This window comes from Triticum urartu, chromosome 7, assembly GCF_003073215.2.
Source record: "Triticum urartu cultivar G1812 chromosome 7, Tu2.1, whole genome shotgun sequence".
Taxonomy (NCBI): domain Eukaryota; kingdom Viridiplantae; phylum Streptophyta; class Magnoliopsida; order Poales; family Poaceae; genus Triticum; species Triticum urartu.
Window position 1 is genome coordinate 30,912,005 of NC_053028.1, and position 27,157 is coordinate 30,939,161.

The 27,157-nt window shown below is 42.2% G+C and overlaps 5 protein-coding genes across 6 annotated transcripts; 1 reads left to right on the forward strand and 4 right to left on the reverse strand.

Moving 5' to 3' along the window:
- Positions 1-1,497: 1,497 nt before the first annotated feature.
- Positions 1,498-7,835, reverse strand: LOC125525413 (disease resistance protein RGA5-like). The gene is made up of 4 exons (XM_048690416.1): positions 6,908-7,835; positions 3,312-5,299; positions 3,158-3,206; positions 1,498-2,981 (listed from the first exon to the last, which is right to left on the reverse strand). Exons 1-3 carry the CDS (start codon positions 7,732-7,734, stop codon positions 3,169-3,171), a joined length of 2,853 nt encoding a protein of 950 aa, XP_048546373.1. The 5' UTR covers positions 7,735-7,835; the 3' UTR covers positions 1,498-2,981; positions 3,158-3,168.
- A 2,149-nt stretch (positions 7,836-9,984) lies between these two features.
- Positions 9,985-11,428, forward strand: LOC125520806. Of its 2 annotated transcripts, none has more exons than XM_048685831.1 (5): positions 9,985-10,251; positions 10,333-10,400; positions 10,524-10,708; positions 10,980-11,106; positions 11,191-11,428. In XM_048685831.1, the coding sequence occupies exons 1-5, from the start codon at positions 10,089-10,091 to the stop codon at positions 11,308-11,310; spliced, it is 663 nt and encodes a 220-aa protein (XP_048541788.1). In that variant the 5' UTR covers positions 9,985-10,088; the 3' UTR covers positions 11,311-11,428. The 2 variants fall into 2 exon arrangements, with proteins under 2 accessions (XP_048541788.1, XP_048541789.1); XM_048685832.1 differs by having other exon boundaries at positions 9,986-10,251; positions 10,336-10,400.
- A 106-nt stretch (positions 11,429-11,534) lies between these two features.
- LOC125520803 (cytochrome P450 704C1-like) lies at positions 11,535-15,261 on the reverse strand. The gene is made up of 6 exons (XM_048685828.1): positions 14,890-15,261; positions 14,177-14,392; positions 13,660-13,944; positions 12,891-13,226; positions 12,304-12,504; positions 11,535-11,867 (listed from the first exon to the last, which is right to left on the reverse strand). The coding sequence occupies exons 1-6, from the start codon at positions 15,232-15,234 to the stop codon at positions 11,676-11,678; spliced, it is 1,575 nt and encodes a 524-aa protein (XP_048541785.1). The 5' UTR covers positions 15,235-15,261; the 3' UTR covers positions 11,535-11,675.
- Positions 15,262-17,122: 1,861 nt separating this feature from the next.
- LOC125520805 (sulfite exporter TauE/SafE family protein 2-like) lies at positions 17,123-19,000 on the reverse strand. The gene is made up of 4 exons (XM_048685830.1): positions 18,289-19,000; positions 18,011-18,151; positions 17,755-17,904; positions 17,123-17,649 (listed from the first exon to the last, which is right to left on the reverse strand). Exons 1-4 carry the CDS (start codon positions 18,985-18,987, stop codon positions 17,341-17,343), a joined length of 1,299 nt encoding a protein of 432 aa, XP_048541787.1. The 5' UTR covers positions 18,988-19,000; the 3' UTR covers positions 17,123-17,340.
- Positions 19,001-20,402: 1,402 nt separating this feature from the next.
- Positions 20,403-23,215, reverse strand: LOC125520804 (cytochrome P450 704C1-like). The gene is made up of 6 exons (XM_048685829.1): positions 22,871-23,215; positions 22,396-22,611; positions 21,750-22,034; positions 21,329-21,667; positions 21,002-21,202; positions 20,403-20,595 (listed from the first exon to the last, which is right to left on the reverse strand). The coding sequence occupies exons 1-6, from the start codon at positions 23,213-23,215 to the stop codon at positions 20,410-20,412; spliced, it is 1,572 nt and encodes a 523-aa protein (XP_048541786.1). The 3' UTR covers positions 20,403-20,409.
- Positions 23,216-27,157: the final 3,942 nt, after the last annotated feature.

A 27,157-nucleotide genomic window follows, 5' to 3' on the forward strand; every position in this document is an offset into this window, starting at 1 on the left:
TCAGTTCTCTATATGATATATAATTGGACCCTCCTCCTTTTTCCTGGTTTGGGACCGGCTATGAATAATATTGAGTCTAAGCTTCACATTAATGGCATAGGCGGAGTTCCCCACTTCCCGAACTCCTAAAAAATCTACCCATCGACCAAACCCAAATACAGAAAACCTAGCACATAATTAAGTACAAGACTAGTACATGTCATAGAACCTAAAACCTATCTTTTAATGAGTTTTTAGGCAACATACCACTAGGAGATCCAAAGCAAACAATTATTTTACTTCATTTTTTTGTCGAAACTAGTAAGATGCCAGTACTATGCTACGGAACCAAGTGAAATGATGTGGAATAGTAATGTATGGAGCCAAATATATATAGTACTTTCTCCGATCCATAATAATTGACACTGCTTTAATATGGATCTGAGGGAGTACGGAAAATATTTTTGTGAGAGAAGGTTGGGCTTTAATCAGATCAGGCAAGAGTATTTGTTGTATAATGACGTCCACCCCCCCCCTCCCCCAAATCATAGTTATATGGAGGCACACCTGCTGCATTACCCTACATCAAACCTTAGCTAACACGCATGAACAACTATTTGGAGCTCACCCAGACAACGCGGCAAGCTGCAAAACTATTGCATTTCTCCTTGACCTCCAGTGTTAATGATGCACACATTGATATAGCAAAATTATTAGTAATGCTACACTTACGGAATATTACAGGCGTTTTACGGAGCAGTTTGGAATTGAGATGTTGTGATTGGTTTAGTGAGGAGGAAAGGGCCCCACCCACTTGAAAATCAGGGGGTGGAGAGGATTAAGGGAAGGCTCCATAATCACCCCGTAAAAGGCCCGTGGATGTAGGATTATTGCAAAATTATATTATAAAAAAAATGGTCGTTATTATCTCATAATCGATGGAGTGCATCTCCAACAGCAAACGTAGTACTCCTCGTTCATGTCCTATCGCTGACTTCCTGGGGAGGGTATCTGTTGAAATATTAGGGTGGGCCTAAGGCCCATCTAACAATTTTTGAAAATCTCTAAGGGACCATGTGGGTTTAATTGGCATTAGGTGTAGTGGGAAGTTTAGTCCCACCCGGAAGTTGAAGAGGAGTTGGACCTTCTTATAAGGGTTTCTCTTCCACATGCTATTGAAGTTTGAGAAGAGAAGAGGCCCTCGCGCATTCCTCCTCCGCCCCTCTTTCACATGGTATTGCTGCGGCTTCAGCCTGGCCTACTGGAGGGTATAACTCGTTTATCCCGCTCCTAGTGTTTTTCTGTTATAACCATGCTAGCATTATGCGTAGATGTGTCTGCCATTAGCGTAGTATATGTGCTTGTGTGATCCAGTATCAGCATTTTGTTAGTTCTGCCAATGTCATGCTAGTCTTTCATTCATGGGTTAAATTAATCGAAAAAATGCCTACTTATTCAACAATATCTTGATCCTCTAAATTTCAGTTTTGCAAGTAATAATATAACACATCATTAGACTGAGAAAACAGACCAGTGAATATTATACCACCAATTTCAATGGTGGATGCCGGCAATGGCATGCTTGATGATGGATTGGACACTAAAGAAGCACTTAGCTCAGGTATGGATTTTAGTAGAGTCGGTACTTACAAGCATGGGAAAATATTGTACAGTAGTAAGATATAGCAGCATGATAAAAAGTGCTTGAAGCGCACACACGCCTGCAAGGAATACGCCCTCCACGCGGTTTGGTGACGGCGACCGAGCGTGGCGACGGGTGGTGCAGCCTCCACGCGGTCTAGGCGAGCAATCGAGCAGAGCACACAGACACAGGTAGGGCCGTAGGGGTCGCAGCTTCCACGCTTGAGCTATGGTGATCCGTGAGCGAGCAGTGCCGACATCGACTGACCCTCAGCAGTGCGCTGGCTGCACGCTCGAGGCCCGAGGGACGACCGCTCAAGGCGCGGCATGAAGCCCGACCTCGGCGCTCGGCCTCTGCTGCTCGGTCTGTGGCCATCAACTCTGGCGAGGAGCAGAGGGGCAGCCAGGGACACCTTGAGGCGCGGCAGCTCACCTAGGAGGAATCCCGAGACGTCCTGCTCGGCCGCCGGCCCTTGCTGTTGTCCGCTGCCGCCGCAACTTGCTGCTGGCTTCCTGCTGCTGCACGTTGCTGCCGAGCACCCACAGACCACACACACGCACATCAAGCATGCACAGCACACATGAGCACATCAAGCACGCTGCTCCAGTTGGCGTTGATGGCCGCGGAGCTCATCCGTTTCCCTGCTGCCGGAGAAGTAGTCGACGGTGGTGAGCTGTCCAACCATGGCAGCCTAACGTGCGAAAGATGAGAGCTTCCTGCCCGGCTCCACCTGGGCGCCGTCGGGTTCAGCCTTGCCGTGGACTTGGCGCCGCCACCGCTGCACGTTGCTCTGCTACCCATCGGCTAGCTGGCGCCATGCCTCGCCGGAGCTGATGGCACAGAACCGAGCAGCAGAGGCCGAGCACTCGTGACAAGCGTAGGAATCGGCAAAGATCGGAGGCACGGTAGAAGTGAGAACTGAGCCAGTTGACAAGGCGTGGGAGTTTGCAGCCAGCTCACCAGAGTTTGAGTCTCGACTCAAGCGCTTGGTGCTCATGAAATTTTCTTCTATAAAAAAATGTCAACGGGCTAGTCTAGCCTGGGTTGGTCTTGTTTTTTTTTTACTTTAGAAGTAGGAAAAATTAGCATATGTTATTTTAAGAACTATTCAGTACTGAATAATTAATCTACATAAAAGTGCATAGTAATATGTATCACTAGTTTTCAAGTAAGTTGACCTACTAATGATCACAAACAGAACTATAAAAATACATTATTTTTCGTAAATTTCCTTTTTCTTTCTTTGTTGTTTAAGCCAGCAAATAAGCTCAATGATGAAGGAGTGTTGAAGTGTTGATCGGTGTTGCAGTCCGCAAATGTGCATGTTTTACATACAAGAGTCTCGAACACGCCGGCCAACCTACAAAATAATGTGTTACAAAATATAAGCATGGCTTCAAAATGGTTTTATTAATGGATTACTCTCTTCGTTCCATAATTCTTGCCGTGAACCATGACAAGAATCATGAAACGGAGGGACTAGAAAAGCAGTTTCAAATCGTTAACTGGTTTTCTTAACAGAAATATTAATATAACCTGCAGATTCTTCACTCCTCCTCAATGTGGACGTCACCGTCAGGAGCGTCTTCGGAAGAAGGAAAGATTAAGTGTCAATCAATAAGTATATAAAGACACGGATTCATAAAAGCGGTAGGAAAGAAAATTGGTATCATGGTTTCAAAATACGCACCTTCTGGTATGCTCGGCCTGATGGAAATTTCAAAGGTGGGACGGTTAGGATGGGTGCGGAGTGTGTTCCCTAGAGCAACCTCCGCTTGCTTGGCCTCACCGACCGTCACTCCGGAACGGTCAAATCTGACAGTGACGTCCCGAAGGGATGGCAAGTTCCCCATGCTCAGATCAAAACAATATCCAACACTGCCAACTACTTCCTCTCTTGTGACCCGCAGGCCGATATCGATGACAATTACTTCAATCTTCAGCAAAGCTCCTGGCTGGAACACGACTTGGCCTGGTGAACCAGAAAAGGACGTGAATGATGTCAGACAATGGAACTCATCGGCACCGATGACTAGCAGCTTGCTTCGGCGGAGGCTCCACAAGGCGAGATTACAAAGAGCCGGTAACTTTCCAAGGGATCTCAGATCAGCCTGTTGCACTTCCTCGACGAAGATGCTTAAGTTAGAGAGTTGTGGAAGATGCAAGGGATTATTTCTTATCCATGCAGGCAGTATGGAGAACTTGACATCTCTGAATGTGGTAAATTCCCGGAGACTTCGAGGGGGCACCCAATGTTCCCCCAAGATGTCCACAAATTTAAAATCACATCCAATGCTTACACTTTGGATGTTGGCCATTTCCCCCAGGGACTTCACAAAAGCTTCCTCCAACTCCAAGCTCAAATTACCAAACCTAATTGCGAGCTTTCTCAATCTTTTCATCTTGCCCAGCTCTTTCACAATGCTTAGAGTGTCACCATTGATGTCACGCAGCACTTCCATTGAGGACATGTTTCCCAATCCATCTGGAAATCTCTTGCAGTAATGGCTAATAAGCAGGCACATCAATCTTCCCAACTTACTAATAGTAGATGGCAGTTCTTGTATATCATAATTATTACTCAAATCCAGCACCTGCAGAAATTGCAACTTTCCAACTTCTTCTGGGAGCTTAGAAATACCTGTACTGGCTAGACCTAGGTACCTTAGGTGGAATAAACTCCCCAATTCCCGAAGGTTAAGATGACAACTAGGGCCAAGATGGCATTTAGTCATATCCAATACACGTAAAACATCAAAGCTCGAGAAAGATGGCATTACACGAATAGCAGGTTCAAATGTAGCAATGGACCTCACTTGTAATATACGCCCAGATTCCAGAGGTGTGGCTTCATGTTCTTCTTTGCTAACATTTTGGAGGGAAAGCCTGTGGACGTTGCTCTGAGAAGACATAGCACCAACACCATTCACTATAGTAACGAAGTTCTCTTCCCTTGATAACAAACAAATGAGATCAAGCACCATATCATGTACACGACAAGCACATATTGTGCCTATGACGCTTTCTTTATCATATACCGGCTGGATCATGCTTTTGTTCACAAGCTCATTGAAGTATGTTTCTCCAATCTCAAAGAGACTAATTCTTCCATTTCCAGACTCGACAAAGCTTTCTGCAATCCACATCCATATTAACCCATCCTTTTTAATTTCTTGATCTTCCGGGAACATGCTTAAATATAATAAACATGTCTTCAGATGAGAAGGAAGATCATAATAGCTAAATGATATTATCCTCATCATCTCCTCTACACTGGGGTTCTCTGTAAGTCCATGACCAATAGACTTAAGCAAAACATGCCATTCATCCTCTGGTTTTATGCATTGATCACTAGCCAAAAGACTAGCTATAGTAATGATGGCTAGTGGCACTCCACCACATTTCTTCAATATATTTGTGGACACTTCATCAAATTCAGGAGGACATCCACTCTCGCCAGAAAATATCCTTTTATAGAAGAGCCTTTTGGAATCATCATCACTAAGAGGTTCCATTTGATAAACTGAATCAGTACTAGAGGAGCAACACAATTTAGATACACTCACTATACGAGTTGTTGTGATCAACCGACTGCCAAACGTGTTACTCTTAGAGAATGCCAAGTTAATAGTGGCCCATAGTTTTTCATCCCATATATCATCAATTACAATGAGGTACCTATATCAGTTATGAAATCATTAGTGGAATGCATGTACCTATGGTAGGCCCAAGGGGGGAGAGTTTTAATATAGCATGATGAAATGGAGATATGGGTAGTTAATATGCAAGGGATAAGAAACAAGGACGGACCAATTCCTAGATGACTGATTGTGTTTTTTTGTGTGTGCATATAAGTACTCATGTATGCATCTATCTACATGAATTGACAGAGCACATGTATTTCATGAGAAAGAAAGTACATGTTTTCTAATATTACAACAGTGATAAGATCGATCTTCGTGATCAAGAGTTAAAACATGAAGCCCCTAGTAGGACAGTACAACATCCGTTTGTAAATAAGTGACGCTGTTTTAGTTCAGATTTGAACTGAAACAACATCACTTTTTTCGGAAGGGAGGGAATACGTACTATATTATAGTGATAGGTTGAATATACGTACAGCATAATATTTGCTCTTGGCATGCTTAAATTTATATATCTCTGTCCTATTGGATTCTCATTTTCTCATAGATTGGAAATATTTTTCAAGATAATATACAATATTAATATTAAATTTAAGTTATAAGAACTATATACACTCATTTTGTAAATACATGACATTTTATACATTGGCACATTCTCCAATATGAATCCTGAACATAAAAGTTTATATTATGCAAATAGTTTTCATTAGAAATCCAATGGTCTTTATATATTGTTTGTGCATCTGGGTTTGGAACCTATTCAAATATGAAGCCAAGCTCATTGAGTGCATGTGAGCTAAAAATTCGTTCTTATGCAATACTAAACTGATATTTAGAATAAAGTATGGATCGGAAAATGGCTAACATTGTACATGCTATTGTATCTATATACCGAATTAATCAAATTCTTTACAGATACAATTATAGAAATGAGTGAACAAACATACTAAACATGTCTATATACATCCGATTGACACAAAAATTGGAACATCTTATATTTATGAACCAAGGGAGTATTAGACAAGTCCATGAAACTAAATTTTAGTACTCCCTCAGTAAATTAATACAATACTTTTTAGATCACTAATTTAATGGTGTAAAAAGTCTTATACTTTGTAGTTTACAGAGGGAGTAGTTGTTGAAGTCCAAATCACCGTCTAGGTGGTTGTTGGCATTGAGATTGGGGCTAAACTAAATTAAAACCATAAGTATGTGTAGATCAGTAAGCATAACTGAAGTTTGCATCACCGAGTAGGCCATTGAGCACATGTGAAAGCGTTTATGGTATCGTGATATTATATTGGCGTAGAAAGTTAAAGTTGCATCGTGAATGACCATTCTCTCCTACTGAAACCTCATTGAAATATTGCAAAATATTCTCGTTACAACATGCGGGGGGCATATCTATCTAGTTTATCAAATGAGGCAGTACAATCTATTGGATTCTTTCCGATATTTGGCCCAAAAATTTATACTAGTTCTCAATTGTGCATACTACTACTTGTTAAAATTATTTTTATCATGAAAGGAATAGACATATTTCCCATGGACAATGTTTGAAACAACAACAGGTAATTAAGATATTTCGCACGCAATTACGAAGGCTAGTCTGCTAGTTGGGTAACAGGTGATATGTACGTACCTCTTGTTCTGTAGACTTTCCCTGAGTTTGTTGATAAGCTGTCTTTCATTCCACAGGGTGAGATTGCTTCCGCACATGCCAAGATCAACAAGGATGTCCATGAGAACTTTCTTCCCATCAGCATTTCTACCCACTGGAACAAAAGCCCGGCAATCAAAATCTTCTTTGATATTATCATAAACTGTTTTGACAAGAGTAGTCTTGCCCAATCCTCCAAATCCTACAACGGAGACAATTTTTAACTTCTCCTTGGACAGGATGTCTCCCTCTGAGAGCAACTTCATTAGTTCTTGATCCCTTTTTCCAACAATGCCAACCAGCTCTGTCACTTCAGTGTACAGAACCCGAAGGCGAGGATCGACGGGTGTCACTGTTGTAGGCCCGCAAACAATATTGTCGACGGCGTTTCTTCCACGCCTGTTAGCAACCTCCTGGACTTGCTTATTGATGTTCTTGATCGCAGTGGCGATCTCACGGCGAGCCTTCCCCTTGGTGAACAACCTGACCATATTCTTGATGAGCCGTGCGAGCTTATTTGAGTTGGCTGCAAGCTCAGAGCCATCATGGACACGCACCAGGAACTTGTCGACGACATCCTCCATGTCAAAGGATAGCTCTCTCACCTCCCCTGCCCAGAGCTTGACCTGTATGTCGAGCTGGTCTCGCGGCACGTCACGCACCTTGCATAGGGCAGCCTGCATGCTCTTCATCTCCTTCTCGAGAGAGTCGACTTTTTTCTTGATGCTCGTCTGCAGCATGTACTCCTCCTTGAGGAGCTCGGCCAACTTGGGGAGCAGGGAGCCCATGGCGCCCGTTGCCAGATCCATGGCTATCGCTTCTTGATTGCCTTGGTTGCTTTGTTATTTGGATGACAAACGCACAATGGTTCACTGTACTTTGAATGGCGCTGCAGGGCTGCTCTTTATAGAATCCGGGCATCCGTCCGGGGCGGGCAAGTTCACGCCATCATGTAGATATTTCTCTTGAGTGCTTATGTGCATCTCAAAGTCGTCGGCCAGGGCGGGGGGTAACGTGTGCATCCCTAATATTCTGCTGTGTATATAATCGCACAGAGCAGAGCTGGCCTAGCTGACGTGCACTATAAATTTGTAATCACATAGTAGGTAGTAGACAGAGCTGGCTTAACGTGCGCGCGGATGGCTCTTGTGCCATTTTTTGCAATCAATAGGAGATTGCGATCTTTGTTAGGTCCAAAGCCTTTATAATAGCAGTTTTGCTAAGTCTTAGTCGACTGAGACTTTGTTATGTCTCAGTCGATACTATATTCCTTTTGATTTTGCATATGGACTTCATACGGATGTATATAGACAGATTTTAGAGTACTCGTTTTGCTGCGTATGCAGTCCGTAGTTGAATCTCGAAAAACACTTATATTTAGGAATGGAGGAAGTATAAATCTTGTTTTTCCAACAAGCCAAAATATACTATCAGTGTATGCCTATATTTTTACTGATGTCATTTGAGAGTAAACCCCATATGCATTTTCCAGCGATGTTAAAGGTCTATCGACATTCTTTGTTTACAAGGTTTATTTACGAAGATATTTGCCTAAGACGGGAGCAGGATCAGCGGAAATTTAAATGGTCAGATCGAGGCACCAAGCCAACTCCCTCAGCAGTAGTACCTCTCTTACCATCTACCGGTAAAAACGACGCCATAGTTGAACCTCCTTCCATCCTCATAAGCTGGACAACGTTTCTATGATTTCAGCCCGCCTGCTGAGATTTTCTTCCTTTTTAATTTTGTTCTGGAATTCAAAGTCCCGTCCCAAATAGGAGCAAAACAGCTTCCTTTCCTCTCGGACCGCAGTGCCAACAAAGTCACCGTTTTCATCATCTAGCACTCCAGCTGGTAGCTCCAATATAAATCTTCCAATAGGAACTCTAGCCTAAAATTTCTGGAAGGGTCAACAATCAATAGAATTTGTGTTCACCGAATATGCAACCTTTCGCTGCAAATCACAGTAATATACTCCCTCCGTTCTAAATTACTCGTCGTGGTTTTACTTCAAATTTGAGCTAAAACCACGATGAGTAATTTGAAACGGAGGGAGTACTATATACCTATTCAGTATGAACGCCATTTTTTTTGAGAAACTTATGAACGTCATATGTTTGCCCTTTGGACTCCAAAAGAATCAACACAGCGACAGCAGGCCCTCTTGCAAAGACAATCCCTGGAATCTAAACATATTGTAGATCAATAAGATGAACGAAAATCCACAATATGTACTTCAGAAGATAAGACGGAGTACCGATGATTATTTAGGAACTGTCGAGAATAAAGATTTCGCGACTGGTGTTGCTCCAAATCCTGTTTGTGTCTAAGCAATCTTAATAATATAGAGAAGAAACAAAACATGGCAATTAACTCTAGATCCATCATGCTAACACTGACGATTATTTAGCAACGGTCCAGAACAGAGAATTCATGAGCATGTGAATTAGCTCTAAATCCATCATGCTAACACCAACGATTTGGCAAACCCTGGCGAAGCACGTATATTGCGCGCCTTGGTCTATCGCAGCTCCTCACCATGTTCTATCCAATTTGCAGCTACCTTATAATCTCTACTTACTCATGTTGCTCCAAACCCCTGTTTGTGCCTAAGCAGTCTTAACATAGAGAACAAACTGGCTAGACATGACAGTCACATCTATTCCAATTGGAGAAACACCTTAAGGGCATGTTTGGGACTGTTCCACTTCATCAAAATCAGTTTCACTCCACTAAATTCACTTTGGAGCAGTTTCATATACAAGTTGTAGCACTATCAAAGAGAATGTTTAGTTTTCATCTAGCTTCAGCTTCAAGAATGATTTTTTGGTAGAAATGATCCATTTGATTGGATGAGAGGGAAGAAACGAAGAGGTATCCACTTGCAGGTAGTGGTGGATAATTTCCACCAACTGTGGCCCTTTTCTGCAATTACGGGTAGAAGAGGTATCCAATTGCACGAATCATGAAGGAGAGAGGAGCAGTTTGGAAGCTTCGCGTCACATGGGCCGCACCAAAGAAGCCCATGCTCCTACAGTGGCAATTTAGGCCCTAACGGCCTACTTGGGCGGCTGTAACCTCGCCTCCTCCTCTGCTCTAACCCGGAGAGAGCGGCGGCGGAAAACAAACCCAGCATCGACCGGCGGCGGCGGAGGAGGAGGAGATGACGGGGAAGGGGGTGCGGCGGAGGGAGAAGAACTACCGGGCGGCGCACGGGGGCGATGCGCGGCTGCCCCCGCCGCCCAAGCAGCGGGAGCTCGAGGCGCTCCCGTCCAAGCTCCGCCGCCTCATCGCCATCCAGAAGAAGCAGGCCGACGCTTCCTCAGGTGAGCTTCCCTTATCCCTTTATCCGCCCCTCCTACGGCGGCGGCAGCGCTGGGCTGCTAATAGTCTTGCTTTTTGCCCAGCAGCAGGAGGGGCTCCCGGGAAGCATGGCGCTGATGCGACGGGGAAGGGCAAGGCGGGGAAGGATAAGGTAATGCGCCCTGTCTAGAGACAGGATGTAACTTGCGAAATTGTGCTTAACACAATTCGTCTTGCAAAATTAGCTTCTGTGGTCTGTGCCATTGTAATTTAGTAGCTGGTGTTGATTGTGCAGAAAACCAAGAAGCAGGCACTGGAGGCTGCCGCGGATGCCAAGGCAGCGGAGGCTGGACCGGCGGCTGAGGAGAACGCGAACGCCGACGGTGGAAAGAAGAAGAGGAAGCGGGGGAAGGTCGAGGATCTCCGTTTCAAGGAGCTCGAGGCGAATGTCTCTGTTTCAAAGAAGCAGAAAAGAAAGAAGTGAGTTGTCTAACCATTTGATCTGTCCTGGTTTGCTTTGCTCGGATTGTGTAGCTTTTGCATCAATCTATTTTGTTTCTATGTTGCCTGGTGCAAATAAAATGCCATCTACATAGTATCTTGCTTCAAGTGATGCTAAGTTAATTGCATACATTTTTTAACTAGGACATGTACTCTAGTGTAGTTGACACCTGCTTAAGAAAACCTCCATATTCAGTCATAGCAACGTATAATAAATGGACAATAACATATCTTGTATCATTGGTTTCAGACATCTGGATGAGAAGAAAAAGAAGCGCAAGGCTGGTAAGGCCGAGACTCATCTGGAATTCCCTGGACGTGAGAAGGTCAAATTTGGTGATATTGTTGAGGCTCCACCAAAGCTATCATTCCCAAAGGTACCTTCTCTTCTCATGTCCTTCTATGTGAACTCATTTACTTTGTTATTTCGTGGGTTAAGTGTGCTGTTCTTGTGTTTGTAGCGGAAGAGTCATTTGGATGTTTCTGCTGAGAGGCTAAGGAAAGAGGTGGTTGAGAATTACAGAAACATCAAAGGCTGGGCATCAAGGCCTGGTCTCCAGCTTCCCACTCTAGCTGAATAAACATCTGTGTAACCATTTATCTTGTACCTTCTTATGTTAGATCAGAGTTGCTTATATATTACAAGTTGTGCACTCTCGTGTAAGCAATTTTGAAACAGTATATTGTTGTTTGAGTCCAGTTTGCTTGTTCTGTTTTGCTTCCCGAAAGCAATTATTACTTCATTCTGGGTAATTGGGAATTCTGGGGATAAGAAAATTTATTGTTTGCTTTTGGATCAGCAATAGGACCATTAATCCATGCTACTTTGTTGTTCTTAAGCGAGAACTGGACATCATTATTACAACTTGTCAAAAGAGAAGCTGTTGGGGATTTACATATATGACAGTGCGATCAGAAAAGATCTACTAGTAGCTTGTTCAGGTGTTCAAGCTGAAATATTACGGGGGTACACAAATAGATGAAGGCCTTGATCCATATGCAGGGTAAACATTGTTTTGTATACTCGACTCTTGGATTCATCTTCCAGTTTGAACCTGAAGAAATGTATCAAGGTAGCAGCCATGATTTTCATCTGCCTGTATGCAAATTCTTTCCCCAAGCAGATACGTGGGCCTGCCTGATCATGGGAAGAAGACTTATTAATAAATAGTGAAAATTGCAATCTGGACTCTAAAGGAAAAATAAAATTATCTTTGCTTGTGTTTCTGACTTGAGAACTGATGATGTTAATACAGGCAGACTTTTTTATTAGTTTGTGTGCAAGTGCTTGATGTCAGCTGCGGTACTATTCTGAAAGTATATCTATTAGCAGATGTTTCCGAATTCCGACTTCATTTGTAATGTAATGCTTGATTTTCTGTTTTATGAACAGAAGGTTATATTTAAATACCAGCAATCTGACTTTTTACTATGTTTTTCACCAAATACTAACTCATAGTGATGTTCTCGCATGTGCCTAACATGACCCAATTTGTCAGAGTGGGTTATGCTGACTTAATAAAATTATAGGCCCTCTGAACATGTGCAGAGATTGTTTCTCCAGTAGTACTTACATTGAAAGATATAAACTTGTAAGGGCTTTCTTGCTGAAAGATTCCATCCACTAGCCATCGTTCAGGCCTGAATTCTTCGGCGTCCTCACCCCAAAGGTATTTCATTCTTCCCATGGCATAGATCATGTAGTTCATTCCATCCCCTTTAATCACTCTGTAGCCATTGGGTAGCAAATCATCTTCATCTGCCATCTTGCCATCCTGTAAAATTGCAAAAGATCTTCTTAACCATTGCAATGCCATTCTGGAGATAATATATTTCTGTGCAGAAGTGTAGAATTTTCGAATTAATTATTTCTCTTAATCGTTTTGACAACAGTTTAAGATTATATCGAGCAATTTATTTCTGCCCATTTTTCCAGGGGCTGCTATTCTAGTATTATCCTGACATTATTTTTTTTGGCAACTACAGTCCTCCCTTATTGATTTTTGTCTTTTTTATACAAAAGATGGGAAAGTGCATACATTACGTAACTATACATGCTCAGATTTGTCAAGATTATTATACATCATCTGAATGTTTACTCATTTTAGTTGTATTCTACTCTCTACAAGGAATAGCTACTGAAGTTTGGAGTTATTCATACCACTGGAACAGCAGGATACAGTCGGAGCGTCTCAGTTAATGTAGCATGAAGGTACTGCAACTTGTCAATGGCACCTTGTTTTAACCTTGCAGTGAAAGTTTCCATGTTATCTTCTTGCGCCAATTCAACAGATTCCTTGATTTCATAGGCAATCTTATCCTGCACTATGGGGTTCTTGCAGAGCATGTAGACGAACCATGATAGGGTATTTGCCGTGGTATCTTTCCCAGCAATCAGGAAGCTGAGGACTATGTCACGTAGGTAACGGTCGTTCATCGTCACTGGGTCCTCCTCACTTGCCAGTATGAATCTTGATAGTATGTCTTCTCTAGCTTTCTGCATGCATCATAAAAGAGAACACATAGTTAATACATCATGGTACATGTAGCTTTGCCTACAGCTTTATTTATTTGAAGAATGTTTCTTGAATTTTGAGCAGACCATATTCTGAACTTCCTCCAGAAATTGATGCCATGTGATATATATTATATACTTCAACTAATCCTGCCAAGCCTATTACATGATGTGTATTTGAAATAATCTCCATATTCTAATCTGTTAGAAATTGATGCCATGTGATATATATTATATACTTCAACTAATCTTGCCAAGCCTATTACAGGATGTGTATTTGAAATAATTTGGATACCAATATCTATTGCAACGCCAAGTTAAATATTATTCCTCAAGTTATCTGTGTACTTGACACTCGGACATTATTACACAGATTGTAACAAATTATAGCGAGATAGAGTTTCGTAGCCCTTACTTGATCCTGCCTATTCTTCATTTGCTCTCTCTTTTGGTGGATCAACTGCATCACAAAATCATCGATTATCTGAATGTTCTTTTTGAGTTTGGCTTCTGATCCGATATTAAGCTGGCGCTTTACTTGCCAGAACATATCAACATATCGGTAGTAAACAAGAGAGCTTGCTTCATCGAACGCCTTGCTGAATCGAATGCTAGATTCATCTGATCCGGATAGTGTGTTAAGCTCAAAACCAAGCCCCACTTTGAACATGGAATCCATTGTTGTTCTCATCAAAAGGTCCTGATAAAATTTGCAATCAAAAGGTAGAAAAAGGTAGAACAAAACAACCAGGTTGGTCTCTGAACTTTGCAGGTTGTTCTCATTTGGGTTTGGTTGGGTGTATGATTAAATATCTTTACTCTTTCATATGTTAATAAAGTGCTAAAATAAAATGGAGAAGAGATAAGGTGCAAATATGATCCTAGCAATTAATAATATTGTCTTTCTTTATTGATCATAGTCATGGAAGTACCTGCATGTTTATGGTAATTCTGTTAGCTGCTGCATATGAGATCTTCTCTGCCAGTTTTGCAGCATTAATTCTGAAAACTTCACTGCTGAAGTCACGCAGCACTTTGGTTGAGAACTCGTGACTTGCTAGCTTCCTCTGGTGTCGCCAGTTCTCCCCGTCAGTTGCGAAAATTCCATTACCAAAGAGGTCCCTCATGACTCGTGTGTTGAAATCCCCCTGTGAAATAGGCTCCGACGTTATCGAAAAATTGTGCTCACGGGCTCAGTTTTTTTTTTTTTTTACGTTTACATACATTTGCAGTAACTATTCAACTTGATCTATTTCTTGTAAGATTAAAACATGAGCAACCCGACTAGCCAGTATGTAGTTTTAAGGTTAATATCTGCGTCTTTGTGATTATTAGATCTATTTTGGTTTACATGGCATTATGCTGTTAGTCATCCTATTCTGAATGAGGATTGCTCTGTGTGTTGCACTATGAGTTGTTGGACCTCTAGATGATTGTGTGTGTGTGTGTGAACTTAATAATATCATAGCAAATTATAGCATTTATTGACAACTAAAGAAACTACTCAAAGTTTGACTTGATCATCCATTATTTAAATCTTCAGGATTTCAACATCGAAATTCAGAATTAATTATCTGTCTATTAGCTTATTATAATCCTTAAGAAAGGCAGAGAAGGAACAGGGCCAATCAGCATGGAGAATTACCTTACTGTATTTACTGAAGTTGGTTTTGAGAAAGTACTCGATGACAGCGGGGTCAGAGGTGAAGATCTCACTGTGCCCGGGATAGACCAGCCTGCTGGTGGGATGCAGAAGCGCATATGACACTTGTTCATCAAAGAGCTTGTCAAAGTTCTTGAGTTGACGAAGCACAGTCCCGATGAGCGGTGGCCGGTCTTGGGCTCTCTGGGCGAACTCTCTGGTGCAGAAGACTGCGAAGGACACGACAACGCCAAGGATGTAGAGGGTGATTACCAGGAAGGCCATGGCTAAAACTGAAACTAAGCAGATCCCCATGGACGCAGCAACGGAGGAGAGCTGGGAAGCCATTAGAGGTGCCTGCTGCTGCTTGCTGAATGTATGTTTACCATATGCATCTTATATATGTAATCTACTCGGCCAGCCATCCACTTTATCTCTTTGGGTTTAGTTAATGTTAATGTCACTGTCTTCTAGACTAGAACACTGACATGCATGTTTCTATATTCTTGGCGTTTTGGACTGTCCTGTATGATAGTAAGTGGGCAGTCACGTGGTCAAACTATTCAAATGGCTAAAAAAATCGCTTATGCTTTGATTAGATTTCAAGTTCAAATTTGTATCTGCAAATTATGTGTTTGGTAAGACTTTGTGTGGATAATTTAGGCTTGGAACTTTTTCATAGTAATGAAGTTCTCCATATGCATATTTCACTTACCATTATATATTCTGCTACTTCAGGATGAAGAATCTAATCGGGAAGACCAATATAGTGGAGAAGAATCAAGTCCACCCTTGAGTATGAATAATAATTGGCAACTGTGTTGAAGATTCAGCTTTTGGTTCAACAAAATTAAGCATCCAAAATAGTGATATGTGTCACTTAGGACTTAAACTCGCGTATAATAGCATTCTTTATGTACATCCTTGCTATGTTTCTACAGGGCAGCCTGGTGCACTTAGCTCCTACATTTCTGCAAGAGTCTACAGGGCAGCCTTGCTACTTTACCGCTGTGCCAAGGCTCCCTTTCACATCCTTGCTATGTTTTTGAGGGGGAAAATGCACAGCATTGTTGTGTTGTGTCTTTGGAATGTACTTACTTGGATGCTAAGTACCAGCAAGCTGAAGAAGTCAGAAGGAGCAGTGACATAGCTGATTCCGTTAGCATGAGTTCAGCAAACTGGATGATGGCGAAACTAAATTATATCTCAATTGGATTGGCAGTCAAGGACTTGCAACCTTGACAGCAACATCTACACTATGACATAGCAGTTAGATCTATCTATTTGTACTTTTATATATGGCATTGGTATGGGGAACAGTCCAGGTTTATTACTTCTGATACGATCACTTACACATACATTATGATGCATTGAGAACTAAATACTATGAATGAAGACCCCATTGGAGAGCCATCGTGCCTCTTTAGTTTAAGCTAATCGAGCAACAGAACATGGATTCTTTTGTCCTCAATGGGTCATGGTAGGCGAACGAAATACTTTTTAGGTTCCTTCTGCCTGATTGTGCCTTCATAGTTCTTGAGCTGATTGCTGGTGTACGTTTGTGATTATGCTGCATATAAATTTTATTAACTATGCAACTTCAGGTCAAGTCAAAGATTTTTTTTCTTTGTTTCTGTAAAGTGCATATATTTTAGTAAACCCATTGTTGCTGGTATGTGTGAACTTGTTGCTGCTGCAAATCGTTCCAGTAAATTAATACTGACACTTATTACCACCTATGTTATGTACCATGTTGTAGGTCACACCTGGTGCTCAAGTTGGTTGATTGTCTCTTATCTTACACAGATTTTCATTTATCCGACCAATGTACACGCCTGTCATGAGGTACCTATGATATACATTTCTCAGTGTAAAGCCGTATTTATGCCTTGTATTTGCATTGCTTACCATTGTACATTTGTTATGACACAATTTAGATGCATATTCACAGTCTATTATAGATTTTCTTTTTCATATCTGTCATTTTTTCACCTTTCAGTAACTCAGGACCTGTTAGGATAATCCTAGGATAACACTACACTCCATGGGAAATCTATACAATGAAAAAAGTAGCGTGCTATAGCATTCTGAGCAATGTCTTGTTAAAATAAATCAGTGTACAATCGTTCTCTATAGCATGATATAGCTTTGCCATAGTGCGATATAGGTTCGCTATAGCGGATTCTAAGTGTTGTGCTATTTTATTATAGCACTCTATTTTTTTTTCATGTGTCTGTATCCAAAATATTTGTGTCACAAACTTAGCAGTTGAAATAGTGTAACTGTTACATGGAACTCTTCACTAGCTAAACATCCTAGCATAGTGAAGTGTACAATTTATATCAAACCCACTGCCTTAACAGTGCAGCAGAGCGTGATAAACAAAAGGTCACTGGAACAACTCGGATCTCACTTGCACGGCTAAGCGTGCTTAATCCCTTCTAGTTTCTTGCTTTAGCATGGGAGCTTGAAGCCCATGTACTGCCCGCTAGTGTACTGCGCCCAGACATGGACCCCGCCGGAGCAAGCTATGACGACGGCGCTGAGCGCCAAGATGGCAGCAACCATGAGGACGATGAGTGAAACCCTGCCTGACCTCCTGATGGCCCCTTCTATCACGACCAGCCCAACGATGGAAGCCACAAAGCAGGTGAGGGCGTAGACCAATGCGCCCACGATCCCGTCAACTCCCAGGATTATGAACTGGACCATCGACATGGAGGCGCAGAAGAGGACCATGAACATTGTCGTCGCTGACGCAGTCTGAGACATAGAATCAGAATCACAACCACGAACTCATCAACCACGGAGCCTGCCATTAGTTGTTAATTTGGACCAGACATTAACACCCAAAAAAGAAAGAGTTACTTTTGGAGGCACTCCAATGTGGAGTAAGACAGGATTGAGAAGCAGTCCTCCTCCAATGCCGAAGAGTCCGCCCATCACACCGGTCAGCAGAGCAGCCACCGGGAAGGCGTACACTGGTAAAGCGTCCAGCCTGCTCTTCACGGAAGTTGCCTTCGTGTGTCGTCAAACAAACAGAAAAGGAAATTTTGTTATCGCAAATCAAGTGAAAAAAGGAGGTGTTTTTGGAGACTGGCTAGTATGATCTGTCGCAGCGTACCAGCTCAACCACTTGGCTTTTCCGAGTCTGCGATTTTCCTTTTTGGTGCGCGATACATGCTGTGAAAGCCACGGCGACAGGGATTTGAGCGACTGTGATGAGCCAGTATGCAACGCCACACGGCTTTATGTCAAAAGCCCCCTGATGGAAGTATCCAGTCCTCACAAATTTTAGTTCAGAACATACTACTAATTTGGAGCATTGAAGACATGACGATGGAAAAAGTTAATTGCATGATAAAGAACAGTCAGGATTCTGTAGTCGAGAGATTATCATACCTTGGCACCCTCACCTCCTATGAACAGATGAATGACGAAGAAGCAAAGCCAGACGGATAAAAGCACCGCTAAGTCCACCCAGTGATACCCATGGCCGGCCCCTTCTTTCTGGCCAATAAGCAGCGCTTCCTCGGCGCCCTCCCTGGTGCTCGCTCCCTCAAGCACCCCCCTTTCCGTTGCTGCCGACTCCGCTCGCCACCGCTTCAACCCGGTGCCGTATGTCTTGAACGTTGCCAAGGAGAGGAACCCGGTGAAGAGCACGGTGATGAGCCACTCGGGGAACATGACGTTGCACACCACACCGACGCTCACCCCGAGAAGCAGGCACGGCTGCGAGACCACGGCGACGTCGTAGTCGATCAGCCCGGGGCCACGGGCCAGCAGGGTGTAGAGCACGTTGGACAGCGTGCCACCGGTCACCATGAACGTCGAGAACGCCACGGAGGTCTTGAGGCTCAGCCCGGCCACGATGTTGAGGATCGGGACGTACAGCGAGCCACCGCCGACGCCCGCAGCGCTGGACATGGTCGCGGCCAAGAAGGAGAGGATGCATGCGAGGACCGTGCGGAGGAGGCTGCTCTGCTGTGCAAGCAATGAGGACTCCACTCCCATCATCATCTGTGATCTCCACTGGGTCAGGTAGAAGGATGAGTTGGCCGCTGTTGCAGCTGTGAGGAGTTGTGAGGACGATGAATCCATGGTTCTGGTCAATGCCTTTGGAGACGAGCTGCAGATCAGGAGGTGTTGCCTTCTTTGCAGTGCACGCCAACAAATAACAAATTGGAAGCCAACGTAGGGTGATGTGCTAGCACAATTTCCCGGGCATTAATCTGTCTCTTCTCCTATATATATCTTAATAAAGATCGGGTACTGGCCCTTCTGACCGTGCATTTGTCTCGGCAAAGATGCGAATGGGCATACTCTGTCTATCTCTAATAACGTCCACTTGCTCCGTATGGTGTGCAGCGTTCTACTCTTTGTCTCTAGTTTAGACTTTAGAGGCACCGACTACACTTTGTCTACTTATATTCTGTCAATTAACTAACTAAAAAAAAATTAGTTTTCGTCAATTATATGTATTTAGACTCTTTGCAGGTGTTTCATGTATCACAAACTGAAATGAAATAGGAGTGTTGGAATTGATCTCTAGGCTAACCTCCTGACAACCCGGGAGAAAAAAGGGGTGTGGGCTACTTAGTCCCAGTTTCTGTAACCTGGGGACATCTGGCCCTGATAGGTGTCCACAAGTGACTGGTCCAGCCTATCGATCATTGTACGAAGGGAGGCCAATGTATTTGTTGCCGGTATTATGTAGTATTGAGGGTGTTGGCGTCTTTGCTGGTATATGCACAAATATATAACAAAAATGGCAATGTCTTTGCATAGACCCCAATGAGCAACAGGAAAGGAATAAAAGAGTTGGGTTGACTCTGTCTAGAATAATTAATATCCACTTTCTCTGGTTATTTGTAGTTTAGAGGCACCAAAGACACTTATAGATGGATATATGATGTTACTTAATTAGCTAATAATTCAGTCTTGTCAACTATGTATCTAGACGCTTTGCAGGTGTTTGATGTATCACAAACTGAAATGAGACAAGAGTGTTGGAATTGATGGAGACACAATACCACTTTACTGGATAGTGGTGAGACCAAAACTAATTCTCGAGTGGATTGGCAGTCAAGGACTCGCAACTTGACAGTGACATCTATATGACGACACAGCAGTTAGACATAGATCCATCTGTTTGTACTTCTATGCATGACATTTATCTGGGGGACAATCCAGGTTAATACTCCTGGTATGCTCACTGAACACCTACAGTTTGATGCATTCTGAACTAAATATGGAGGAAAATTACCTAGCTAGGATCAGCACAAATTTCATGTAAATGGAAATTTGGGGTTGACATCACACCAGTCTGGATATCTCTCTGTTTTCTGACAGTTCAATATACTCTGTTTCGTGCAAAGTTATAGTATAAAGTATGAATTGACTAACCTGAATGCAACATCGGTTGGTGACATTTATTTTTACAACTTGAAAAAGTAGATGTTGATAACGTACATAGTTCAGTGCAACAACAGAGTATCTAGTAGCCTGTTCTGATGTTCAAGCTTAAATTTCACGGGGGTACACAAATAGATGAAGGCTTTTATCCATGTGGAGGGTAAACATTGTTTTGTATATTGGACCCTTGGATTCATCTTCCAGTCTGAACCTGAAGAATTGTATCAGGGTAGCAGCCACAATTTTCATCTGTCTATATGCAAATTCTTTCCCCAAGCAGATACGAGGTCCCGCCTGATCATTGGAAGAAGATTCGTCAAATGAAAAGGGTTACTTATACTCTAAAGGAAAATGAATTTATAACTTGAGAACTGATATTAAACCCATGCAACTTTTTGTATTAGGGTGCATGTGACCGCTTGCTGTTAGTTGCCGTCATCTTCTGAAAGTACAAGTGATTAGTAGTTAAGTAGCATGGTGGACCCTACTTGTTGGAATGCAATATTATATGCTTGATTTTCTGCTTTAGCAATAGAAGGCCAGACTTAAATACCACTAATGTTACTGTTTTTTAGGTTCTTTGCCAACTCTTGGTGATGATCTAGGTTGTGACCAACACAAATCTAATCTGTTAATTAGACCTGTTCACTTAGTAAAATTATTATAGGCTCTCTAATCATGTCTTCTCTGTAGAACTTACATTGAAAGCTATAAACTTGTAAGGGCTCTCTTGCTGGAAGACTCCATTCACAAGCCATCTTTCAGGCCTGAATTCTTCGGCATCCTCACCCCAAAGGTATTTCATCCTCCCCATGGCATAAATCATGTAGTTCATTCCATCTCCTTTTATCACTCGTTGGCCGTTTGGTAGTACATCATCTTCATCTGCCATCTTACCATCCTGAAAATGTACCACAAAATATGTTACTGTGTATGCCAGATCCAAATTAAATTCTGTCGAAGCTATCTGGACTTGTTAGTTTTAGACTCTACTCTTAAAATGAATAGCAAGAGGAATCATTTGTACCACCGGAACACCAGGATACAGCCGGAGGGTCTCGGTAATCGCAGCATGGAGGTAGTGCATTTTGTCAATAGCACCTTGTTTCAATCTTGCGGTGAACATTTCCATGCTGGCATCTTCTTGCGCCCACTCGACATATTCTCTGATTTCAAAGGCAACCTTATCCTGCACTACCGGGTTCTTACAGAGCATGTAGAAGAACCATGTAAGGGTATTTCCTGTGGTATCTTTACCAGCAATCAGGAAACTGAGGACTATGTCACGAAGGTAACGATCGTTCATTGTCTCAGGATCCTTCTCACTTTCCTGTATGAATCTTGACAGTATGTCATCTCTGGGTTTCTGCATTTATCATAAAAGATAGAATTGAACATATGTAAAATTTTGAAATAGCTGTAACAAACTACCGTACAGTTTTGCTTACATGGCCACTTATGTTTTTCATGTTCTCCCTCTTTTGATGGATCAACTGGAACACAAAGTGGTCAATTATCTTTATGCTCTTTTTCAGTTTAGCTTCTGACCCGATATTAAGATACCTTTTCAGCTTCCAGAACATATCAACATACCGATAGTAAACAAGAGAATTTGCCTCATCGAAGGCCTTGCTGAATTCGATGCTGGATTCATCTGATCCAGATAGCGTGTTAAGCTCAAAACCGAATCCCACTTCGAATATTGAATCCATAGTTGTTCTCATCAGAAGATCCTGAGGAAATGGTGGAAATTAAGAGAACTGCCAGCAAATGCGCATTAAGTCACTCCAAGTGTGTACCTAAAACTTCAAACTCGGAGTCAATTCATTCTTTGCTCACTCAGAAATCTGAGTAATGGATAACCCAATTCAGAAGTTCTGAAGAAACTAGGTTTACCCCAGTTATTTGCCATGAATGGTTAACTGAATTTTTGTTTGGCAGTTTAGGTCTAGCTAGGATTTGATTTGCTTCTCTCTTTTGTAGTTTAAAGTTCTAAATTTCATAGGCGTTGACTGAACTATTAAAGCTAGATATATGATCTTAGCAGTTACAATACTATCCTTTTATATTGATGGTAGATAATCATGGAAGTACCTGCATGTTTATGGTAATTCTGTTAGCTGCTGCAGATGAGGTCTTCTCTGCCAGTTTTATAGCATTCATTCTGAAAACGTCACTGCTGTAGTCACGTAGCACTTTGGTTGAGAACTCGTGGCTTGCTAGCTTCCTCTGGTGCCGCCACTTGTCCCCGTCTGTCACAAAAATCCCATTTCCAAAGAGATCCTTCACGATTTCTGTGTTGAAGGCCCCCTGTGAAATAGGATCCATCATTGTCAAATTGTAGTCAGACTAAGTATTGTCTTCTACTTTTTGTAAATTGCCACAGGCATTCAGTTTACTCTCTAAATAGCACGTATATGATTGGTCTCAAGTTTTGGCTGTCGACCATCCTCTGTTTAAATTTTGCAGGATCCAGTTTAACATCTGACATGCAGACTCCATCTACCATCATATTACTGGTTAACAGGAAAGGGAGGAGGAACAAAAATGATGAGCAAAGGAGAACTACCCTGCTGTATTTACTGAAGTTTGTCTTGAGGACATGCTCGATGACGGCAGGGTCGGCGGTTAAGATCTCACTGTGCCCTGGATAGACAAGCCTGATGGTGGGGTGCAGGAGCGCATACTTCACATGCTCATCGAAGATCTTGTCAAAGTTGTTGAGCTGCCGGAACACGGTACCGATAAGCGGTGGCCGGTCATGGGCTCTCTGGGTGAACTCTCTGATGCAGAAAACGGCAAAGGATCCGGCTGTGCCTAGGATGTAGAGGGTGATCACCAGAAGGGCTATGGCGAGAGCTGAGACTACGCAAATGCCCAAGGATGCAGCGAGAGAGGAGAGCTGGGGAGACATGATCAGAACTTGCTGCTGCTGCTGAGAGTAAGTTTACCATGTCTAGCATCTTATATATGTGATCTGTGCTGCCACAGTATTTGTTTCGATTTGGTTGATGTCACTGTCTTCTAGGATAGGACAGTGACATGAATGTTTCTATACTCTCAGGTTTTCGACAGTGTCGTGGAAAATGACAACCTGTGTTCAAACTATCTCCATGGTATGGGAGAACATTGCCTATGCGCTGATTGGTCGTTGAATCTGAATTTGTATCATCAAATTTTGAGTTTGGTAAGACTTTATGCATATCATTTTGACTACAAGCAGGCTTTCCTAGCAACCAAGATCTCCATATGCATATACCATGTCACACTGCTGTTTCAGGACAACCAAGATTCAACTTCTGATTCACCAAAATTTTGGTACCCGGGTATATGTCGCCGACATGTGGGCGCAGACCCGCAGCTGTGCTGGCCAGTACAGTGCAATCTAATGTGCATTGTATTTGTGGAGTTTCTGGCTAATTCTCTGATTCTAATGCAGGGCATTATTGTAACTTATGAACCAATTTGCATTGTTGTATCAGCAAACAGAGGAGAGGACGTCAGGGGAGGCAGTGACATAGCTGATTCCGTGGGCATGAGTTCAGCAAAACTGGATATTAGTTTCGCTCTTATTAACTGGAACGGCAACTTGCATTGACAGCAACACCTACACGGCATACATAGCAGCTGGATTTATCTGCTTGTATTCATGTGCTAGGCCAGCCTTTTATGTGAGAGGAAGAGCTCACGTCATTGGAGGATGGGAGTTGACAGGGCTGCATAAGAATGTTGTGTGGTGCACCAGATTACGATGCTAGAAGATGCGCTGGGCCAGGTGAAAATAACATTCTCTCTCCGTTTTCCGCCGTTTGAACCCTATTTCGTTTCCCCGCCTCCACCTTCCAGTGGAATTAACCGTGCTTGCTAATGTCCTGATGTCTCCAATTCCCGTATTATGTCCATACATATCTCTCCGGTTTTTAGAGAGACCTTTTTTGTGGTTGACACCAATCTTATGGACTTACATATACGCCCAGTAAGAGAGTCACTAGTTAGAACTCTGGGTATAGGATTTTGTGAAGATGGAGTGGTATATATAAAGGGTGAGATACATGGAGAACATTACTCACACAAGTGTGAGAGTTTGGTGGAGTCTTCATTCCTTCTCCACGATGAATGCTCACGGCCTGCTCTAGCCTAAACGTGTGGTCCTTTATTTGCTGGTAACTTGGTAGGCACCCCTATCTTCGGAGGGATATTTCAAACCTAATTATTAGTACAGAAAATGGTTTCACTATTGTGTTGACTCTCTTGACCTTGTTTACCTCCATATATATATGGTCACCTTTGTACATCGGCTTTAACCTTCTATGTCTTTGATGTGCTTTGTCCCTCTTGTACAATGTTTTGTTGGGGTTCATAAAAGGAGGATGTGCTCCGACAATAAGACAATTAGCTTGTTTGCCACACTGTTATTTATAGGTTGGCATGGAGTTATCCTCAAAATGATCTATATGCTACATGTTTTTTACTTTGGGGATGGTGACAGCCAGTTGTTACTGCTTTTATTGTAAGATGCTGATGGGTCCCAAATCAACCAGGCAGCCTAATAGTCCTACTTTTTTTAATTATTCCTCCTTGTGCCTAAGCATCATAATAATGCTAAAGTTTACTTTGTTCAAATTGGTCAGAATGAGTCTGACCATATTTTTTCCCAATCCCACGACACATAAGAAAGTAATTTGTGGGCATCACACCGGATAATTTCCTTAACTATGTGGTCTTAGAAGTTTTATTACAGATCTTAGAGACACTTTACATTAGGCTTATTGATTGATAGTATTTCCCTTTGATTAAGTTTTGTTTGTACTTCACAACTGCTTCCTAATGAAAGCGTCGAGTTTATTCTAATAAAATTGTTAAATCCAAGATGCGAGTCCATTTGAGCCAACCATCTCTGTTGAAATTGATGAGTGACACAAGGCTCAGACATGCCTCATGGAAAGAATATGAAGAGTTCATATCTCTGGACGACGGGAGTTAATAGGCCAGAATCTCTGAAGGATGAGAGTTGATAAGCATCTCTCTCATACCATGTCACACTGCTGTTTCAGGAAAACCAAGATCCAACTTCCAATTCATCAACATTTTGGTACCCGGTATGTCGCCGACATGTGGGCGCAGACGCGCAGTGCTGGCTAGCAATGCCCGTATAATTTGCGTTGTTTCGGGCTAATTGTCTGATTCTAATGCAGATCCTTGTTTTATGTTAGGAACTAATTTACATTGTTGTATCAGAAAACAAAACAGAGGGTGTCAGGCGAGGCAATGACATAGCTGGTTCCATGGGCATGAGCTCAGCAAAACTGGATACTGCGTCCTAATTAACTGGAATGGCAACATGACAGCAACACCTACACGACGTAGCAGCTGGATTTATCTGCTTGTATACATGTGTTAGGATAGGACAACCATTTATGTGACAGGAGGAAGAGTTCACATCTTTGGAGGATGAGAGTTGATAGGCCTCATAAGAATGTTGTATGGTATGTACTCCATCCCTTCGTTCCAGAATAGAAGTTTTAGGTTTGTCACGAGTCAAACTTTTTAAGTTTGACCAAATTTATGTAAAAGTATGTCAAAATATAGAATCTCAAATTTGCTTGATCAGATTCATTGTGAAATGTATTTACATATATTACAAAATTGGAAGGAAGAAAAATTCTTTTGGAACAGAGCGAGTTCATGAGATTATGATTCCAGAAGGTGTGCTGGGCGACTATAGCATTCTCTCTTTCCTTTTTCTTTTTGAACTATAATTCGTTTCGCCGCCTTCACCTTCTGGTCTTGTGAAACAACTGGTACTGGCATACTAGTGACTTGATTCAGCTTGAGGTCCCTGTGGAGCTTAGCAGTCATGCCTCCTCTGCTTTGTCTCGGAGGCAGATACCACCCAACCTGTTGATAGAAGCCCTGAAGTTATTTTATCATAGTATACTCTCTATTTTTGTTGTTGACACTATATCATGGGCTTACATATATGCCCAGTAAAAGAGTCGCCAGTTAGAACCGTGGATGGTGGAACAATATAGTTTGGTGAGTATGGGAATGGTATATGGAGAACATTACTCACACAAGTCTAAGAGTTTTTTGGAGTCTTCGTTCCTGCTTCACGGGATGAATGCTCACGGCTTGCTGTAGCCTATAGGTGTCGTCCTTTATATGTTGGTAACTTGGTAGGCGCCCAATCTTTGGAGAGATAGTTCAGATCTAATTATCAGTAAAGAAAATGGCTTCCATGTTGTGTTGACTCTTGCCCTTTTTTTTACCTCCATGTATGGGAACTTTTGTACATTACCTCCCCCGTTCTCTCTCTTCAACTTGCTTTCTCCCTCTTGTACAATGCTGGTTTTTTTTTTGGGTTCATATAATAGGAGGATGTGCACCGACAACAAGGCATTTATCTTGTTTGCCACACTGTAATTTATAGTTGGGCATGGAGTTATTCACAAACTTATTTATATGCTATTTGTTTTTACTTTGGGGATGGTGACAAGTAAGATGCTAGTAAGACGTTGATGGGTCCCAAACACTAGGCAGCATAATATCGAAAAAAATTATCTTATGCCTCATTGTGCCTAAGCGTCATAATGATGCGAAAGTTTCCTTGTTCAAATTGGTCATGCTTTTTTTCATTTCCCTTTGGCATATACAAAAGTAATTTCTGGGTGTCACACATGATGATTTTGATGACTCTGTAGTATTAATAGATCTTATAGACATTCTAAATTGCGCTTACAATTGATAGTCTTTCCCTTTGATTAAGTTATGTTTGTACTTGACAAATACCTTCTAACGAAAGCGTTGAGTATATTATAATAAAATTGTTAAAACAATGATGTGAGTCCATTCAAGG

What these genes read in the sequence shown, in the direction of transcription:
- LOC125520805 (XM_048685830.1), bottom strand. Translation starts at nt 18,987, where the DNA reads ATGGATTCATCGTCCTCACAACTCCTCACAGCTGCAACAGCGGCCAAC. An exon ending in TAGGAGGTGAGGGTGCCAAG is followed by an intron (nt 18,152 to 18,288) that starts GTATGATAATCT and finishes TACTTCCATCAG; the next exon opens with GGGGCTTTTGACATAAAGCC. An exon ending in AAAGCCAAGTGGTTGAGCTG is followed by an intron (nt 17,905 to 18,010) that starts GTACGCTGCGAC and finishes CGACACACGAAG; the next exon opens with GCAACTTCCGTGAAGAGCAG.
- LOC125520806 (XM_048685831.1), top strand. Translation starts at nt 10,089, where the DNA reads ATGACGGGGAAGGGGGTGCGGCGGAGGGAGAAGAACTACCGGGCGGCG. An exon ending in GCAAGGCGGGGAAGGATAAG is followed by an intron (nt 10,401 to 10,523) that starts GTAATGCGCCCT and finishes TTGATTGTGCAG; the next exon opens with AAAACCAAGAAGCAGGCACT. An exon ending in CAAAGCTATCATTCCCAAAG is followed by an intron (nt 11,107 to 11,190) that starts GTACCTTCTCTT and finishes TTGTGTTTGTAG; the next exon opens with CGGAAGAGTCATTTGGATGT.
- LOC125520804 (XM_048685829.1), bottom strand. Translation starts at nt 23,215, where the DNA reads ATGTCTCCCCAGCTCTCCTCTCTCGCTGCATCCTTGGGCATTTGCGTA. An exon ending in TGAAAAACATAAGTGGCCAT is followed by an intron (nt 21,668 to 21,749) that starts GTAAGCAAAACT and finishes TGATAAATGCAG; the next exon opens with AAACCCAGAGATGACATACT. An exon ending in TGTATCCTGGTGTTCCGGTG is followed by an intron (nt 21,203 to 21,328) that starts GTACAAATGATT and finishes GTACATTTTCAG; the next exon opens with GATGGTAAGATGGCAGATGA.
- LOC125525413 (XM_048690416.1), bottom strand. Translation starts at nt 7,734, where the DNA reads ATGGATCTGGCAACGGGCGCCATGGGCTCCCTGCTCCCCAAGTTGGCC. An exon ending in GAAAGTCTACAGAACAAGAG is followed by an intron (nt 5,300 to 6,907) that starts GTACGTACATAT and finishes TAACTGATATAG; the next exon opens with GTACCTCATTGTAATTGATG. An exon ending in CAGGCCGAGCATACCAGAAG is followed by an intron (nt 3,207 to 3,311) that starts GTGCGTATTTTG and finishes CTTCTTCCGAAG; the next exon opens with ACGCTCCTGACGGTGACGTC.
- LOC125520803 (XM_048685828.1), bottom strand. Translation starts at nt 15,234, where the DNA reads ATGGCTTCCCAGCTCTCCTCCGTTGCTGCGTCCATGGGGATCTGCTTA. An exon ending in ACTTCAGTAAATACAGTAAG is followed by an intron (nt 14,393 to 14,889) that starts GTAATTCTCCAT and finishes CCTATTTCACAG; the next exon opens with GGGGATTTCAACACACGAGT. An exon ending in ACAAGTTTATATCTTTCAAT is followed by an intron (nt 11,868 to 12,303) that starts GTAAGTACTACT and finishes TCCCATGATCAG; the next exon opens with GCAGGCCCACGTATCTGCTT.